This window comes from Pleurodeles waltl, chromosome 4_1 (genome assembly GCF_031143425.1).
Source record: "Pleurodeles waltl isolate 20211129_DDA chromosome 4_1, aPleWal1.hap1.20221129, whole genome shotgun sequence".
In the NCBI taxonomy this organism is placed as follows: Eukaryota; Metazoa; Chordata; class Amphibia; order Caudata; family Salamandridae; genus Pleurodeles; species Pleurodeles waltl.
In genome coordinates, this window is record NC_090442.1 from 376,829,326 (window position 1) to 376,847,442 (window position 18,117).

Here is an 18,117-nt window from a genome sequence, read left to right on the forward strand (position 1 = left end):
GTGAACCTATGAAAGTTCCAATACTGGAGTAAACTCAGGCAACACAACATCAGTGCGCAGTCTCTATTGCCCACAGATTGTTTTTATGATTTGAGGACAAATCTTAACCTCTCCAGGGGTAGTTTCCTTCATCCCTCCTCTGTTAGATATTCTTCTCTGGGACCTTGGAGCTACCCTTCATGTACAACTGGCAAGAAATGAAGGGATGCCTAATACAGGCCTAGAAAGACAGGAGCTTTGCAGATGTTTTATGAAAGTCAACACACTTGACCTGATTCAAGCAAACTACAGAATACCCGAAGAAAAAGTTATGGTTTCGTTTTTAAATATTTATGAAAACCAAAAAAAAAGTGTTGTCAATGGTCAATAACAAAAATATTTTTAGCATTAGTCTATCATGGGAGGGCATGCTATGGGTAAAAAAAGCAATCAAGGCCACATCTGGACTAAAAAGCTGGGTAAAAAGACAAATGAAAACAACTCGTGTTTATTGGAATACATTAAGCAGATTTTTAGAAGGTTAAATATCTAGAGACAAACCTTTTGAAGGTGAGAAAGGAACAGACGAGGGAGTATCAGAAAAAAGCTCCATTGGAAACTGCAGTTGTTCTTCATTTTCTGCAGACCCTTGAAAAACACACAAATATACTTAAGTCTCCAGGCAAAGTGCACATGGTGTACAAGTGTACAAGTATGACAATGGCATTCATAATAGACAGGTAAACAACTGCATTGCATTTAACACAAACTAACAATAAAATCTGCAGATTACAAGCAGGTACCTGAGAACTGTCTGAATATTAAAGAAATCATATAAAGGATCCAGGCGAATAAAGGCTGCTGAACTCTAAACAATGACAGGGACTAGAGAATAGGTACAGAGTAAAGGAACCAAATCTAGCAGTTCCATAAGTATTGCTTGAGAGGCAATGAAGTGGTGACTCTAGCACTACATATCCTTATCCTATAATCCCCGCTATCTTCAGACATTTAAGATGTTATACTAGCAGAGGACCACAGCCCTTTTTAGGTCTGACCTACAAGTGGCATTAGCTATATGTTTGAGATCTCTTATTACCAATAATTTAAACATGGTATACTTCTAAAAGTCAGTTTTGTGCCAGCCCTTTTCAATCTTTGGCTCCCATGTGTTTTTCACAATTTACCATAACTGCTTAGATGGGCTCTGCATGAAATCCATGGCCTTTCGAGCATGGTAACATTTTCTCATTACATTGACTCTTTACTGATCCTACTGTTCCCATTTTAGTGAAGGGGGTCAAGACAGTATCTCACCATCCCATCCTAGGTACTCACTAAAAGGTATTAATTATGGTGCTGTTTGTTGTGCGTACACACACTGATATTATTTATGGTGGAATCAGCAGTAAGGAGCTGTTCTAAAAGCAGAAATAACCATCATCATTTTAAAGTTAGCCCTCAAGTTTACTATGACAACTGTTTTAGCCATGAGCCGCAAGAATGCCAGCAAGAGTAGTTTACAAACTTGGAATCGAGCCATATGGTCTGTAGGGCAGAGCTCTTTACGGACTATTTTCCCCACCAGCCACATGATGAGGCCTGATCATAAAGATATTTGCGAGCCTAGTCTCCTAAAAGGGTTCTTAAAAATAAGAAGGCTAGATAAGTCAGCAGAGAGGTGAGGTAAAAGATGCTGATGGATTAATTTGTATTTCATTAGATACTTTTTCGGGAGTAGACTTTTGACAATTCCTGCCATTAAGTATAAGACGTATATTACTTTGCAGTATGATCTTTACACCGACCCATATTTGGCAGCTGCATTATGCCCTTTACTTTCAGTTATTCCTTCAGAAGTGCTGGTCCCCTTGGCTGCTGCATTTAGAACCCGCCTCCCACCCTCAAAAAGTTTGGAAATTATCCAAGATGAGATCACTGCCCAGCTTGTAGTATTTGCAGTTCCTTCGTTTTTCATTGTTCCCGCTTTGTTTCTTTCTACTGTCAATTGATTTAGCTAAGAGTAACAAACACGCTTGGAAAAACAGTTTATATTTCGAATGCTGGCCTTGCGCTGTGTAGGGCTGACATTTTTAGGGACTACATTTCCCACCACCAGCGTGAAGGGGCCTGTTCCAAAAGATGTGCAGGCTAAGTCTCACAAAAGGCAGCTTTGGGATTAAGACATCTGGAAAGAGATGGCTGACAGAAGAGAAGTGATGGGTGCTAGTGGGCTTATTTATATTTAATGTGAAAATCTTTCTTTACATTATCTATAATATGTTTAGTTCCATTCAAGATAGCCTCTGCCCTTACCCATATCCGGCAACCACATAATGAACTTCACTGTCAGTTCCTCATAAAGACTGGGTTTCTAGGCTGCTGCACTGGTACCGCCTAAAAACGGGAGGCACTTACCCCGGACTAGATCAATGTACAGATGATAATGTTTGCAGTGTCTCAAATTTCCTTTCTCCTGCTGTGTCCTCCTAATATTTATGTACTCTGTTACATGACAATTGCATTTATTCCTATTCCATTACTTGTCTTGGACAACATCATCATGCTGATTTACAGTTTGTTAAAGCAGCCTTTGGTATTGCTAATCTACTGAGATGTTGAATTACAGTATGATTCAGGATATACAGTGGAGACAAATAGTGTGCAAAGGGTGTTTGCATTACTGTTTGGCTCTCCCAATTCATAGAAAGACTTCGGAAACAAACCAGTCTAGTATGTCTTTTCCCAGCTGTTGTAGAATCAGAGATACAGGCATAGCATCAGATGTTACTCTGACTGAGCCAACTTTTACTGGCCTGCGAGAGTTGTAGCCTTATGGCACTCTTCTGACATTTTGTACTATTTTTTTTTATTCTATGGCAGGACACGGGGGCGAGGCTTATGCAATTTTTTCTTCCTTTATTGAAACAGAAGCCATATGAAACTATAAACAACAAGACAAAACTTATTTTCTCATAATCCCAGGGCACAATGACATTTGCAACAAACAAGTTAATGTCTAATCATGCACTGCCATGGTCTATAAACCATGTTGTCCTTTAACTATTGCCCTCTTTCTTCGCTGCTAGCAGCCGTGTCAGATGAGTATTGGGACTCCGGGGCTTTGTTCAAGTTTTGCCTTAATTGCTGTTTTACTGTAATTCTTTTCAGGTTGTTAGAGGTGCTCGCACTTCATTCAGAAGCGGCCGCGGGAACGCCGTGTTGCTCCTTTACAGCCAATTTCCAAACTAATTTCCCTCAACTGAGGGCTTTGAGGCCAGGGGGGCGCGGCGGACCGCCCACCGCTAGAGGGCGCGCGTACCTCCTGCATCTTCATTATGACGCTCCCTGCCTTGATGGGCCACTGAGCAGAGCGTGAGTCCGTTTCAGACATAGCTGAGCGCCTGTGCCCGCGGCAAAAGAAGCTTAATGCCTCGCCAGCCTGGAGCTTCAACACCCCACGGGTGTAAGACCATGTAAGGAACAGTGACTCCTGCGTGAGGCAGACGTTGCCCAGGCTGCCATTCTTGATTGTACTGGGCTTGTTTACTAACAAGAGTGAGTTGTCTGGCTGGCTCACACCCAGTGTTGGGGCCTTGCGAGGACTGTGCTCCTCCATTCTTGAGCCATACCTATAACTGAGTGCACATGCCATAGAGGCCTTCAAGGCCTATTGCCTGTCAATCTCATACACTGGCCAAGATCTAGGGTTGGTTGTCAGACTCTTGTGCAGGCTTTTGTACGCTACTGGGCCTCCCAACATAATCTCACTCCCTCTTACCTGGTGGGTGGCCACCGTCCTGTACATATAGCCAGTGCTTTAAATGGAAAAAAAAAAGTGCAGGTACTCATCATATTGAGCTTTGGTTGGGGGCGTGGCAAGGAGGTGGGGCTAGAGGCGTGGCTTGGGGCAGGCTACTGACAAACATTAAAAGACCTCAAGAATTTTCATTGCAGCAATCTGTTTCTGGATGGCACGAGGGTCCAGTTGCTGAAACTCGATGTCGCTCGATAATCGCAGAGTCCTGTCCTGCTTGATGACTCCTGGCTGGGTCCTCAATCTGGCAGCAAACCTGCTTGCAGCTGCTCTCCTCTGCCCCTTGTCTGGTGATGGCTTTTTCCGTCTGCTGTGCCTGTGCTGGCAAAGAAGAAAGTGAAAGCCAGCGCAAATTGTGCTTTTTAAAGGGCTTTCTTTTCTTCCCGCCACACAGCTACCTGGCGGGTGACGTCACACGCTGCTCTGCCGTGACAGTGTGAAATGGCCATCATGAGAGCATGCGTCGCATTGTAGAAATGTGGTGCATTCTCACATGATGACTATTTGTCCCTTTAAATGCGGGCCTGTTACAGTGAGTACCGGTACTCTCCTTTGTAACAGAGAAGTTCCGGTACTCTTGGGAGGAAAAAAAAAAAGTGCTGGTACTCAGTACCGGTGAGTACCGGCCCATTTAAAGCACTGCATATAGCTACATACCAGGTGTGTCTACCTCACAGACCCCATGGAGGAGTATGGGGAATATTTTACGAGGAGGAGGAGGAGGTGGATGTCAAATACTTCCCAGTAACAGAGGAGTTCTGCAATGCGGTAGACGCCTCCATAATTAAAGCGGTCTTGGTCGCAATAGGCCCTCTGGAAAAGAGACTCTGAAGTGGCACTACGGTGCCGCACCGAGGGAAGACCTTCCCAGGCCTCCAGCCTAAACCCTCCAGAGCCAGCCTCTGGCCCGCACTCTGAGAACCGGTGAAAACGCTCGCAAGATTCGGGGGAGTACCTGGATGCTTTTGCCACGCTGAAGAAGGCGTTTTTAAGGACCAGTCCCTCTACGCCTCTGGACTTGCCCAACCCCACTAGCTTCTCACAACCCAGCAGGACCGCACCCATTTACTCTGCATTCAAATGGTTCCCCTACGTGTTCGGACGGTGAGTCCAACTATTTGTGATCCTGGTGACTCACCTAACTCCCCTCGCTGGGCCACGAGCCACTGCGGAGGAACCTACTAACACCCAGTCAGATATCATAGACCCCTAGGAACTCATGCATCCCGCGTCTCTGACCGGACACCTGGTGACAAGGTGGCCAAGTATGAGACCGGTAGGCTCCGTAAACCTGTTGATCAGGAGGTTAGAAACCGCCTTCAAGGGGAATGTCACTGCCCGTCTTTGGATCGGAAGTGGCCATCACACCCAAGATAGATGTGCGTATGGCCACTTTTCTGGCCAAATACATTAAGGACCCCAAGAAGGGTATCAGCAGTTTCTGGCGGCTGAGCCAGGACAAGCTCTTGCACGTCACTGGCCCACTAGTAAAGATGTTTTATATGGCATTGGATGCCAAGGCGTACAGTGCATTGATTCCCCTAGATGTACTGTCCAGATGGGCCCAACAGGCCATTAAATTTCTCGGCAATGGCAACTGTGCCATCTCTAGGAAAAGGCGCAGGTCTTTGCTAATTAAAATTGATCCCAAGTGGCAATGTCAGAGGCGGGCCATGTGGCACAGGGTGGGCTCTTTGGTGACCCGTTTGCCAAAGAACTTGGAAAATTTGTGTCAACATTCAATTTACTTGACAAAGCCCAAACCACTGTCAATCGCATCTTCAATGCACATGTTTTCAACGGGGCCGGCCGTGGTAGGGGACGCTAAGCTGGCAGCTCTAATTAATCCGCCTCCAGCAGTGGCCAACATTGCCAGCCAGGTCAGTGGCAGGATTCTTCGTTCTTCAGGAGGATTCTTCCCCACCAGAGGGTGATCGCGCACAAAGGGCACTGCAACGGCCCCTGCGGTGGAGAACCCAACTCCAATTCATACTGTAAGTTTTTCTTTCATTTCCTGGAGTCACTTGTGGGGTCGACTAGCACAGCTTATAGACGACTGGCAGGCTCTCACATCTGATGCCTGGGTGCTGCAAACAGTACAGAGGTTCCACATACAGTTCTATGTGCCCCTCTTTTAACCTGTTTTCCCCCCCATCTTATCCCCTTCTCTGGACAAGAGGACACTCTTATTCAGCAGGTTTTGGAACTCTTGGACAAAGGGGCAATCTGTCCTTCCAAGCCTCACCCCTCTGAGTTTATAAGCAATCTGTTTCTGATCCAGAAACAAGACAGGGGTCAGCTCCGGTGATCAATCTCCGGGGATTCAACGAGTGGTTGATATAGGTGGCTGGCTCTGTATATACTATACCAAAGTAAGGTATAGTGTGCACAGAGTCCAGTGAATCCCCATGGGCTTTACAGAGGTTAAAGTAGGTAATACTAATGCGCTCTTTGTGATAGTGTGGTCGAGCAGCGAGGCTTTTCGGAGGGTAGTGCTAAGCATTTGCTGTATACACACAGTGAAGACACAAGGCACACACTCAAATGATTAACTTCAGGCCAATGTTTATATATAAAAAACTATGCTTTGTTATTTCTAGAACGAAAAAGATCTTTGTTGCAGGTAAGTACAGTTTCAAGAATGTATTACTTTTAAGTATCAAGTGCACTTTGTTTGAAATTCACAGAAAGAACAGTTTTCAGGTAAGTAATAGTGCAATTTTCATAGAAAGCAATGCAGTCCTAGGGGAGGAAAAGTATCAAAACAGTTTGCAGGTAGGTACTAGACTTACAATCCCAGTCTTCGGGGGTTAGGGTGTCCACAGGGTAAAGTTTAAAGTACCACAGGTGCACCACCAGCAACACAGAGCTGGCCGGGTGCAGAGATCAAAGTTGGTGTTGGGCGCCCACTGGAATCTTATGGAGACTGGGGGCACTTAGAAAGAAACAGCTTGCAGGGAAGTACCTGCGACTTCAGGGAACGGATCTGGGGGGTTTAAATCAGCACCAGGGACCCCACAGGTCAGCACCAAACACACACCCCTCAGCGGCACGGGGGCAGCCGGGTGCAGGGAGCAAACACAGTATCAGGCGCCCAGTGTTTTCAATGGAGATACCATGGGGGTCACAAAGAGGCTGCAGGCTTGGTCCAAGGAGTCTGCTGAAGAAGACCAATGGCTAGACAGGTAAGTAGAGAGCCCACTGGACATTGCTGGACCCTTGGTCAGATTCCCCAAGGCCAGGGGGCTGCAGGTGCAGTGGTACCTTTGTACATCAGGAATCTTCCCCCGGAGCTGGTCACGATCAGGGGGTTCCCTCTGGATTTAGGCTGCAGGTGTCATTGTGTTGGTCAGTAGGGGTCAACCCACGGTGGACTCGAGGTTGGAAATGCCTGGGAGCCTTCTCTGTAACTGTGTGCCACCTATACTCGGGCCAAGGGCGTTGGGTGCAGAGTGGACAGGACTAGCGGATCCAGGGAAGGTCTTGAGTCCTTGGAGGTTTCTTTGTGCTGTCCTCAGGAGATTTTGGTCCTTGGATAGGGGGCAGTCCTCTGGGGGTTTGTAGAGGTCACTGGTCCTGCAGGATGCGTCGCCTTTCTGTAGCATAAGTCTTGAAGCTGCAGGCAGGCCAGTAGGGCTGGGGCCAAGTTAGTAGTCGTCTGGAGTCTTCACTGCTGGTGCAGCTCTTCAGTCCTTCTTTCAGGTCACCAGGAATCTGAAGAGCCAGGTTCAGGGATGCCTCTAAATACAAGATTTAGGGGTGTTACAGAGGCCAGTAGCCAATGGCTACTGACCCGGAGGGTGGCTAGATCATTTCTATGTCCACTCCCTTAGGGAATGGGGCACATTCCTAACCCTATTGGCTGTCACCCTCCAAAGCCAGGTGGAGGATTCTGTCAGGAGGGGTTCACCTCAGCTCTGGGCACCCTGGGGGGGGGGGGGGGGGGGGGGGGGGGGGGGGGGGGAGGACACGCCCAACTGGCGAGGACTTCTTCTGGTGCTTACTACTTTTCCTGCCAGACCTGCAGCCAAAAATGGGTCTGGGGTGTGGGCACTTCCACTAGCTTAAGTGCCCTGAGGCAGCAAAACAAAAGGCAAGAGCCTTTGAGGCTCACCGCCAAGTGTTGCTGTTCCTGCAGGGGGGAGGTGTGAAGCACCTGCACCCCAAGCAGGCTTTGTCCCCGACCCCGGAGAGCACAAAGGCTCTCACCCCATGGGGTCAGAAACTTTTTGGGTAGTGACAGGCTTGCATAGACTGGTCAGCCACACACTAGAGAGTTGGGTGAATTTCAGGGGGCATCTCTAAGATGCCCTCTGGGTGCATTTTTCAATAAATCCAACACTGGCATCAGTGTAGGTTTATTGAGCTGAGAAGTTTGATAGCAAACTTCCCAGCATTCAGTGAAGCCATCTTGGAGCTGTGGGGTTCGTAATGATAAACTCCCAGCCCATGAATTCAATATGGCTACACTGCACTTACAGGGTCTAAGATGGTCTTGGACATTATAGGAGCATATTGCTCATGCAGCTTTGCCCTCACCTGTGGTATGGTGCACCCTGCCTTAGGGCTGTAAGGCCTGCTAGAGAGGTGACTTACCTATGCCACAGGCAGTGGTTTGTGGGCATGGCACCGAGAGGGATGCCATGTCGACTTTACCTTTTTCTCCCCAACAACACATAGAATCTGCAATGGCGGTGTGCATGTATTTGGTGAGGGGTCTCCTGGGGTGGCATAATACATGCTATAGTCCTTGGGGACCTTCTCGGACCACAGGACCCTTGGTACCACTGCTACCTTTCACAAGAAACTTAGCTGTGTGTGCCAGAGGTGTGCCAATTGTGGAAGCAAAGGTACAGTTTAGGGAAAGAACACAGGTCCTGGGGCCTAGTTAGCAGGTTCCCAGCACACATTCAGTCAAGTTAGCATCAGATATCAAGCAAAAAGTGGGAGGGTAACCATGCCATCAAGCGCACTTTCCGACAGTTGGCATATCGTCCCTTGAAGATGGAGGGCATCCACCTCCTTCGCAACCTCTACCGGCCCAATGACTGGATGGTCCTGCTGGACCTCAAGGATGCTTATCTCACGGTCCCCATTTTTCACCTACATCATCTGTTTCTCTAATTCCAATGGCAGGGCCACAGTGAGTTCTCATCTCTACCTTTCGGCCTGTCATCGGCCCCTTGGTTTTTCACCGAGGTTCTGAGACCAAGGTAAGGTAACACTTGAGGGCATCCGGTATGCCAATGATAGTGCACCTGGACAACAAGCTGCTGATGGACCAATGACCGCATGCTCTGTCCCATTACCTACAGTTGGCAGTGGACCTACTTCAATCCCTAGGGTCTGTCAAGAACTAGGACAGGTCAAATTTGGCTTGTTCGCGCTGACCCACCTTTCTGGGGTTTGTGATCATTTTTAGTGCCTTCCCTCCAGGAAGATTGCAAAGATTCAACATAAGGTGAGGAGGAGACTGGCGAAACCAAGGACTTCCATCAGCCAGATAGCCAGGGCGGTAGGCCTGTTGTAATCTTCAATTCAGGCCATATTTTTGGGGCCCCTACACTTTCAGGGTTTGTAAAGTTTGAAGGCACCTCACCTTTGCAGCAGCCTCACATCCTCCCAGTACGTCCCCCTATTATCAGACAAGGCCAAGGAGGAGCTCCAGTTGTTCTCCCATACAGAGGCGTGGAATGGATGTGCCATTCTCAGATCGCAATCGGATCTCGTGATCGAGTCCGATGCCAGCAGTTCCAATTGGAGGATGGTCCACCACAGAACAGTTCCTATATATCAATTGCCTGGGGCTGATGGCGGGCTCATTTGCGCTCAAATACTGGACCAAGGACGGGGTGCAATCTTGTGTCCTGCTGAAGATGGACAATGTAGCAGCAGTCCGCTATGTCAATCATCTGGGGGGTATACAGTCCAAGGTCCTCCTGGATCTGGCCAAGAACTTTTGGGAGTGCTGCCTGGAGCACCAAAGGTTTCAGTGACAGATGAATATCTCCAAGTGTCAGCCAACAAAGTGGTGGATAGACAATCCCGCCATCTCCGGGATTCGAGTCTTTGGAAGATTATTCTGGCAATGTTGCAAGCCCTTTCCTCCCTTTAGGGACAATTCTGGATATTCAGAAGATTATGCCACCTTTCATCTGTGTTCTAACGGTTTTTATGTTTAGTTTTTACATCTACACCTTCTCAGAACACTGCCACCATGTCTGACAAGAAAAGTAAAGATCTATTCAGAGCATGTAAAACTTGTGGTAAGAAGAGATCAGATTCTGAAGAAGTGGCCGCACACTTGTTGGCAGAATCAATCCTACTTTGCTCTGTACTTGTTTATTACATCATTTGTTCTAGCAGCCATTATTCCCTTGTCTCTGACATTTCATCTTTCAAGGGTAGAATAACTTACTTATCCTATTTAGAGTCTTCTTCTCTCCTTCAAAGTCATATACAGCTGGCTGAACGTGCACTTCCGCTCTTTCTCTTAGCTCGGCCAAGGTCATAGTTTAGACCTTCAAGGACTTATCCCTTCTTAACTAACACATAGTTCTTCCCAGAATTTGTTACCAACATCTTTTATGCAATTTGAGCATACACAGCCAGTCTACATCATTGAGCCCGAAACAATGGGTAAGGTAAAAGATGCTATGTCCTGGACAGGCACCCAGAAAAATCTTTGGATAATGGAGTAACCTCAAAATCAGACAATACACTTGTAAGGTTTTAGGATGTATATTGTGTGCTGTGGTTCACTATGCAATTTGACTGAAGCAATACTTCACTAATGAGGCCCAATCTGGCTGCAACATGTTTAGTATTAATTGAGTTCCAATTTAAGATCAGATTCACAGTAGGCCGTCAATCATGTTTGTGGCTGAAAACTGTGGCTCAGGGAATGAATCACCCTGCTTCTGAATCAGGGCTAACTTAGCACACTGCCATATTTGCTGGTATTAAAATGGTAGTGCTGCAGTAGTGACAGATGCTTGTGGTGCTGGTGTCTCAGGGGCTCTATTGTGTCAGGCTGTGCTCTTTGGGAAGGTGGCAGAAGAAGAAAAGGAGAAGGTTGATGAATGAGTGTGGTGTTGAAAACATTAGTAAAGCTTTCAATAAAGACCCTGACAGATATGTAATTTGATTAACACTAACCTCTCCAAGCCCACCTGCCTCAAGTATCCACATCACAAAGAAAGCGCACAACGTCCAAGCAGGCAGTCAAGTTCACTATGGGTACACCAGGACCTCTAGGGTTTTAGGAAACGAAATTACCTGCACATTTAACTTACTGTGCATAATGAGGACGTTTTTAAAAAGGCAAATGTTCTTTAAAACCTACATCTTGTTAATGCCTAATGCAGCTTTTTAAAATGCTAAGGGCATGCAAAAGCCAAACTTGTGCATTTTGTATTTATTTAAGCCTAATGTCGTTCACAAGAAACCTGTAATTAGGGGGACTGAGAATGTAATGGCTTTGACAGGACTTCTTTGACATTACTTCTTTAACAAATAAGATAAAACAAATTGTTAATGTTTATTTGCAAGAACGTCAATTCACCAGAATGCTAGGGATAGCAGACAGGGTCTGACTGGGAAGGCGGGTAATCAGGCATTGGCTGATGGGCCGGTGCCTCAGGGTCACCTGTGGGCCAATTTTTTGGGGCTTCTGTAAACTGGCCCTCAGAGACTTAGGGGGTTATTCTAACTTTGGAGGAGTGTTAATCCGTCCCAAAAGTTACGGTAAAGTGACGGATATACCACCAGCCGTATTACGAGTTCCATAGGATATAATGGACTCGTAATACGGCTGGTGGTAAATCCGTCACTTTTCCGTCACTTTTGGGACGGATTAACACCACCTCCAAAGTTAGAATAACCCCCTTAATATCTTACCCAGTACCCACCAGACCACTATAATGTGTCAACAGTATTGTGAGCACACCCCTGCCATACTATCAAACTGACGCTGCGGGACAAGTGTTGGTCTGGCCCTTGGGGCATTCTCACCTCGGCCCCTTGCCTCCTATGGCCGGCCCCACCCAGAAGCAGTTCCCCGCTGGGCGATCACTTTCAGACCATGGTGGGTGTGGGGAGAGTGGGAATATGCAGGGGCCTTGCAGGGGGAGAGTGGGAATATGCAGGGGCCTTGCAGGGGGAAGAGTAGGAAGCTGGCCAGGTGTGTGGTGGGTACTTATATCAGGTCCAGGTATCCCCTCTTAGTAAAGTATAGTCAGTGTCTGGAAGCCAGGCTCTATAGAGGTAGCTGTGGGTGAGCATCCAAGGCTTATCTAGGAGACATGCAAAGCTCATGCAATACTACTGAAATCATAGAGCACTTACACACATGAAAAAGACACTGAGTTGTACAAACATAAAGGTACTTTATTTTTGGAACACAATACCACAAATTACTAGAAGGCAACCCTCCAATAGGAGGTAAGTAATACACTAAATACATATATTAGCAATCAGAAATAGGTATAGAAAAGGCTAGAAAACAGTGCAAATAGCAATAACCAATAGTGACCCTATGGGGAGCACAAACCACGTGCTAAAAAAATGAATGCAAACACAGGACCCCCACCTAGGTAAGTGGTATGTGTAGAGGGGAGCTGGGAGTACTAGAAAACCACAGAGCTAAGTAACAGTACCCCCCAGCGACCAGGAAAGCAGGAGTAAATCACTGGAATTCCCCCAAACCACCCAAAAGGAAGGAAAAGAAGACACCCAGACAAGACTACAAAAAAACACAACAGTGGATTATGGAAGAAAGACCTGTGGAGAGAAGGAGCCAAGAGTCACAGTGGAGTCCAGGAGGAGTAGGAGAGTTGGTCTGGAGCCCTGGAGCCGGAGAAGAGTTCCTGATGGATGCAGATGATGTTTCACGCTGTAATGAAGATTGCAGACGGGTGTTGGTGCAGGAATTCCACCAACAAGCCTTGTCAAAGCCAAACTTGCGGTTAGAGGAAAAGTGGTGCTGTCAGGGACCAAGCAAGGCCCAGGAGGACTCAACCCAGGAAAGGGAGTCACAGGGGACCCTACGCATCACAGAGAGTCCACAGGAGCAGAGGCAAAACCGCAGGAGTCCCACAAGACAGGGACACAGAAGTCGCAGAAGGAGCCTACGCAGAACTACAAAAGAGGATCCCGTGCCGCTGGAGAACCACGCAGGAGGCTGTGCTTTATAGGAAGGAGTACTGGGTGCTGGGGCTGCACATCAATAAAGGATCCCTTGGAGGATGCCAACAAGCCTTGGCAGCTGCAAGAGACGCGGTGCACAGTGGTACAATCCTGCGTGGGAAGGCAAGGGCTTACCTTCACCAAAGTTGGACAGCTGGCAGAGAGGACCAAGAGGACTACTCCGGACCACCACCCGTGATGCAGGATCCACACAGCTGAAGATGAGGGGAGATCCACGCAGCCGGTCGTTGCTTGAGCTAGATGCCTGCCGTTACAGGCGAGTGACTCCTTCACTCCAAGGGAGATTCCTTCTTCTTCTTGTGCAGGCTGAAGAGTTGCTGTCTTCTGAGGATACACCGCCGAGGAAATGTTGCAAAGCTGGCAGGAGTCGTGGAAACAAGTTGCAGAAGAGTATTCTTTGTTGTTTGCAGCGTTGTTGGTTCCTGGAAGGTCCAGTCACAGTTCTAGTGGCCAGAAGTCAAAGTGGAGGTTGCACGGGAATCCTGCTGGAGTCTTGCAAGCCAAACCTAAGGACCCACCCAAGAAAGAGACCCTAAATAGCCCTGAAAGGGAGATTGGTCACCTAACCAGGTAAGCACCTATCAGGAGGAAGTTCTGATGGCAACTGCCTGGCCACTCAGATGCTCCCAGAGTTCCCTGCCAACCTTGGAAACAATATGGCAAAGCCCAAGTACCTTCTGGAGGAGCTCTGGGCACCACCCTTGGGGTGGTGATGGACAGGGGAGTGGACACTCTCCTTTCCATTGTCCAGTTTCACACCAGAGCAGGGTCTGGGGGTCCCTGAACCGGTGTGGACTGGTTTATGCACAGAGGGCACCAAATGTGCCCTTCAAAGCAAACCAGTGGCTTGGGGAAGCTACCCCTCCCTAGCCAGTCACACCTATTTCCAAAGGGAGAGGGCGTTAACTCCCTCTCCCAAAGGAAATCCTTTGTTCTGCCTTCCTGGGCTTGATTAGATCAAGCAGCATGAGGGCAGAAACCTGTCTGAGTGGTGGCAGCAGCTTGAGCTGCCTGGAAAGCCATGTAAGACTGGTGGTAGCAATGCTGCAGGCCTTCTAAGCGCCCCCAGAGTGCATGGAATCATACTTCCAATACTTTCAACAGTATTGGGGTATGATTCCGACGTATTTGATACCAAACATGCCTAAGTTCGGAGTTACCATTATGTAGCTGGACATAGGTAGTGACCTCTGTCCAGTACATGCACAGAATGGCGTCCCCGCACTCACGAAGTCCAGGAAAATGGAGCTTGAGTTCGTGGTGGCACCTCTACTAGTGCAGGGGTCCCCTCACACACAGGTACTTGCACCCTGCCTTCTGGGCTAGAAGGGCCTGCCATAGGGATGACGTACAGTAACCTGGTGCAGTGGCCTGGTAGTGAAAGGGTGCATGCACTCTTTCACGCAGGCTGCAATGGCAGGCCTGCAGAACACTTTGCAGCCCATAGGGATACCCTGGTACCCCAAGGTCCTGGGTACCTAGGTACCACATACTAAGGACTCACATGGAGGCACCAGTAGGCCAAATGTGGGGTGAAAAGGGTTCCAGCAACCAAGTTTAAAGAAGAGAGCATAATCACGGGAGTCCTGGTTAGGAGGATCCCAGTGAACACAGTTAAAACACACTGACAAACAGGCAAAAAGTGGGGGGGTAACCATGCTAGAAAGAGGCTACTTTCCTACAGGAAGTATTTTTAACTACTTCCCCTTGGAGTAGCAGCAGCAGCCCTGTGTTTCCCTGGCACCCTCCCCTGCCAGGTCATACACTGAGGCTAATGTGGGTTGGGGAGGGGGTGAATAACAGACCTAGCCTCAGCAAGTGTTGCCTTTTAGGCCTTGGTGGAGGGGTGGGGAAGGGTTTGCATAGCCCTCACTGTGAGGTCATCTTTCTCAGCGGCAAAAATAAAAGAAAAAAAAACTTGGGATGTAGTGTTATGGTCACTGAGCTGCTGACCCTGGAACTGGGGAAATATGTTCAACTTCTGGCATCAGTTCAACATTCAGTAATTCTGGGCAAATCACGTAATCTCCGTACCTAAATTAAAAATGAATTTGATCTTGTGCAATGTAGCAGGAGCTCATGGCAATTGCTACAATGCCTTTGGGACAAGTTTGCGCTATTTAAAAAAATATATATATATATTTTTCTGGTTTGGGAATGTGGGCCACTTTCTGTTTTGGGAGTGCCCGGGGCTAATTGTGTTCCCAATATGACCCTGAGAGCATAAGTGACAACACACTATTTGGTCCCCCTAATGACATCACAGGATTGACCTCTTACTACGCCCTAGGCCCCTTAACAGCACTCTGCATGCTACTGAAGATTAGGGCAAAGGGTGTGAAAGCACTCTGTAATCTGGGCACCGAAAGCCCAGTTTACTTTTTGCACCTTGAGCTGTTATGACCTCTTAGGAATAAGTGACACCCCTGGGCAATGCATTTTTTTACATTGCACTAAGTTAACAATTTGGGAGACCAGGGTATGAGCCGCAAACACAGTTATGAACCAGAGCATCTTATATTTTCTCACCAGTTCTGGAATAAGCCGGTGAGAAAATATTAAATAAAATATACACATACCGAGTACCCTCTGTTTAGAAAGAATGCACCAAGGAGGAGGGAATCGATTTCCATCTAGGACTCACAAAAGTACACCTGTAATCATAGTGATCCGTACTGTGGATATGTAAATGAAATATGATTAATGTAAATGCATGTCAGAAATGATATATGCCTTAAATTAAAGGTTACTGTAGCTATGTTACTATGGTGTGCATGAGATGCAATGATTTCTATAGGGGAAAGCATGTAAAACTTGATAGAGGGATTTCAAAAACAAAATATAAATATAAGAAATCTGCAAGGCTAAGTGCCTTTTCAAATGTAAAGGTTTTTAATATTAAACAGTATTACAAAACTGGTCATATGCAACACATATTTTGGCGTAGGTTTTGCTCAATCAGTGGAACCACCTCTGTTCCAGACAGTAGATTCGTTGAACAAATTTACAAATAAATACATTGTTTAGTTAATGAATTAATTGGTTCATTATTTGCAATACAATGCAGCAAAAAATACCCTGCCCAATTACTCCCTACACTGATTCGCAGATTGATTAATCAGTCGATTGGAAGTGTTCTGGCATTCCTGAATTGCATTTAGTTGCTCGAATCAGAAACTAATTTTCCTAGTTATAACTGACATTTATATATACACATCTAAATACACCCCCCGTCCAAAACAAAATATTAAATTAAACGTATTCTGGCAACATAAAATATTGAAAATAATTTGTTATGAGAAACAGTCCTTTTCATTGACAATCAAAAATCAGACATAGATGTTAATACTTAAAAGTACACCTCCCACCGCTTCACTCCCATAGCCCATTACCTCGCTGCATCAATTTTTCTGTGTTAGTTTTATTCGTCTGCAATTCCTGCTGTTTGTCGAAGGTTATTGCAACTGCTGTCACTGCAACCTGCAAAAAGAAACTCAGAATTGGGCTATTTGTTTCACAGATACTTGCTATTGCTAAAATTGTTTTTATTGCTAGACCCATTATCAAAAAAAAGAAAAATAGCAACACCAACAAGTCTTGGTCTGGCTGAGCTACTGGCTTTGTCGATGCTTTTTTCCGACTTCACACGTATGAATGCATGTAGTTGCATGCACACACTCGCCTGGTAATCTTCAATTTGGATTTACATTAAACAAAGTATATTCTAAGATGGCTGTCAATTAACAGACATATATCATGACGCATGTATTAGTAGTGACACAAAATGGATTTGAGGAGCCCAACAGCACATAGAAGGTGAAAGGCCCTCATGAAAAATAAATACATTTTTAAAACTAAGCATATGTTATACAAGTGAGGGGGGAGGGGCGGGCAGGGAACACTCTGGAGCTGGGATGGTGGCAATGAAGACAGCACGTGTAGGGACAGGAAAAACAACTGGAGAGCCAAGAAAATATGTGTATTCGACGGAATGTTCAGAATAACATTTAAAAAAAAAAAAAAAAAAAGAGTCCACTCAAATAAGCAGTAAAAATATACAACTCATTCATGCATTAAACTGCGAGAATGAAATGCGCCTGAGCAAGACAAAAACAAGAATAGGTATGAAAGCCACTGGTTGAGGTGCAACGAAGAGTTATAAGAAAGAACCCTCCAGCCATGAGCAAGGGGCTGATCCAAAGGCCACTCTAATTTTGATGGAAATGACAGGTCTGTCTACAGACAGCTAAAGCTGTCTGTAGCCGAGACCTAAACAGTGAGGCCTCAAACACTGCAATATGCATTGGTAGGGGTGGTGTAGTCGCATTCGGGACATACTCTTCCTCTTTGCTTTTGTGGAAGGACTACTACCTTTAGAGGCAGCGACAGGACTCCTCTCCTTAGCTTGCCCCTCCCTTGCTGTGACTACTTGCTTGGGTCCACTGAGTAAGGCATCTTTGTGTGGCTCGAGACCCTCACAGGCGCTCAGTCTTCAGGAACAAACTGTGAAAAGTGGCTAAACCCAGGATGAGACTGCTCCTGGACACAGATTAATATACAAATAGAACAGAACTGTACTTTAACTTGTGTGAATGCTGGAGCATTTCGGCGTCTGCTCTGTACTGAAAGGGTGGTAGACGGGCCAGCAGATAATAACATTGCTAGCAGTTGTTGTGAAGTGTGGTACCTGCTTAGTTCGGTTTTTTTGTGTTCCCTTTCCTGAAAGCTTGGTTTGATCTCCCGAGCCCCCATCGGAAAACTACAAGGAATTGATTTCTGTAGTGTAGTTTGGGTTTATGTTCTGCAGCCCAGTCCAACTCGTATGTACTTCTTCCCCTTTTCACTTCAGCCTTCCTCCCCTCTAACACCTGGACATTCACCCCAGGCGTCCATGTCAAAGGCATAAAGGTTGGTGTGGCATCTTTCGTCTCTGCTTGCCAGAACCCCTACCTTGGGTTTGCGCTACACTTTGCCTTTCCCACACCTCATATCTTTCTGCTCCATCTAAGTAACCTAAGTACATTCCTCCCACGTCTGGAAAGCTAATGGGCAAGTGAAATACATGTTTAAAGAAGCTAATCAGTAGTGTGTTGTTTCAAATACAAGTCTTACCA

General features: G+C 46.6%; 1 protein-coding gene across 19 annotated transcripts in view; it reads right to left on the bottom strand.

Moving 5' to 3' along the window:
* The window catches only part of C2CD5 (C2 calcium dependent domain containing 5), a 669,580-nt gene that overhangs the window by 232,498 nt on the left and 418,965 nt on the right, over window positions 1-18,117 (bottom strand). For all 19 annotated transcript variants that reach the window (XM_069228566.1, XM_069228562.1, XM_069228551.1 and 16 more), the window contains 2 exons: window positions 16,396-16,483; window positions 541-627 (listed from right to left, as the gene is read on the bottom strand). In XM_069228566.1, coding sequence (XP_069084667.1) covers window positions 541-627; window positions 16,396-16,483 — 175 coding nt within the window. The remainder of the gene's footprint in view (window positions 1-540; window positions 628-16,395; window positions 16,484-18,117) is intronic.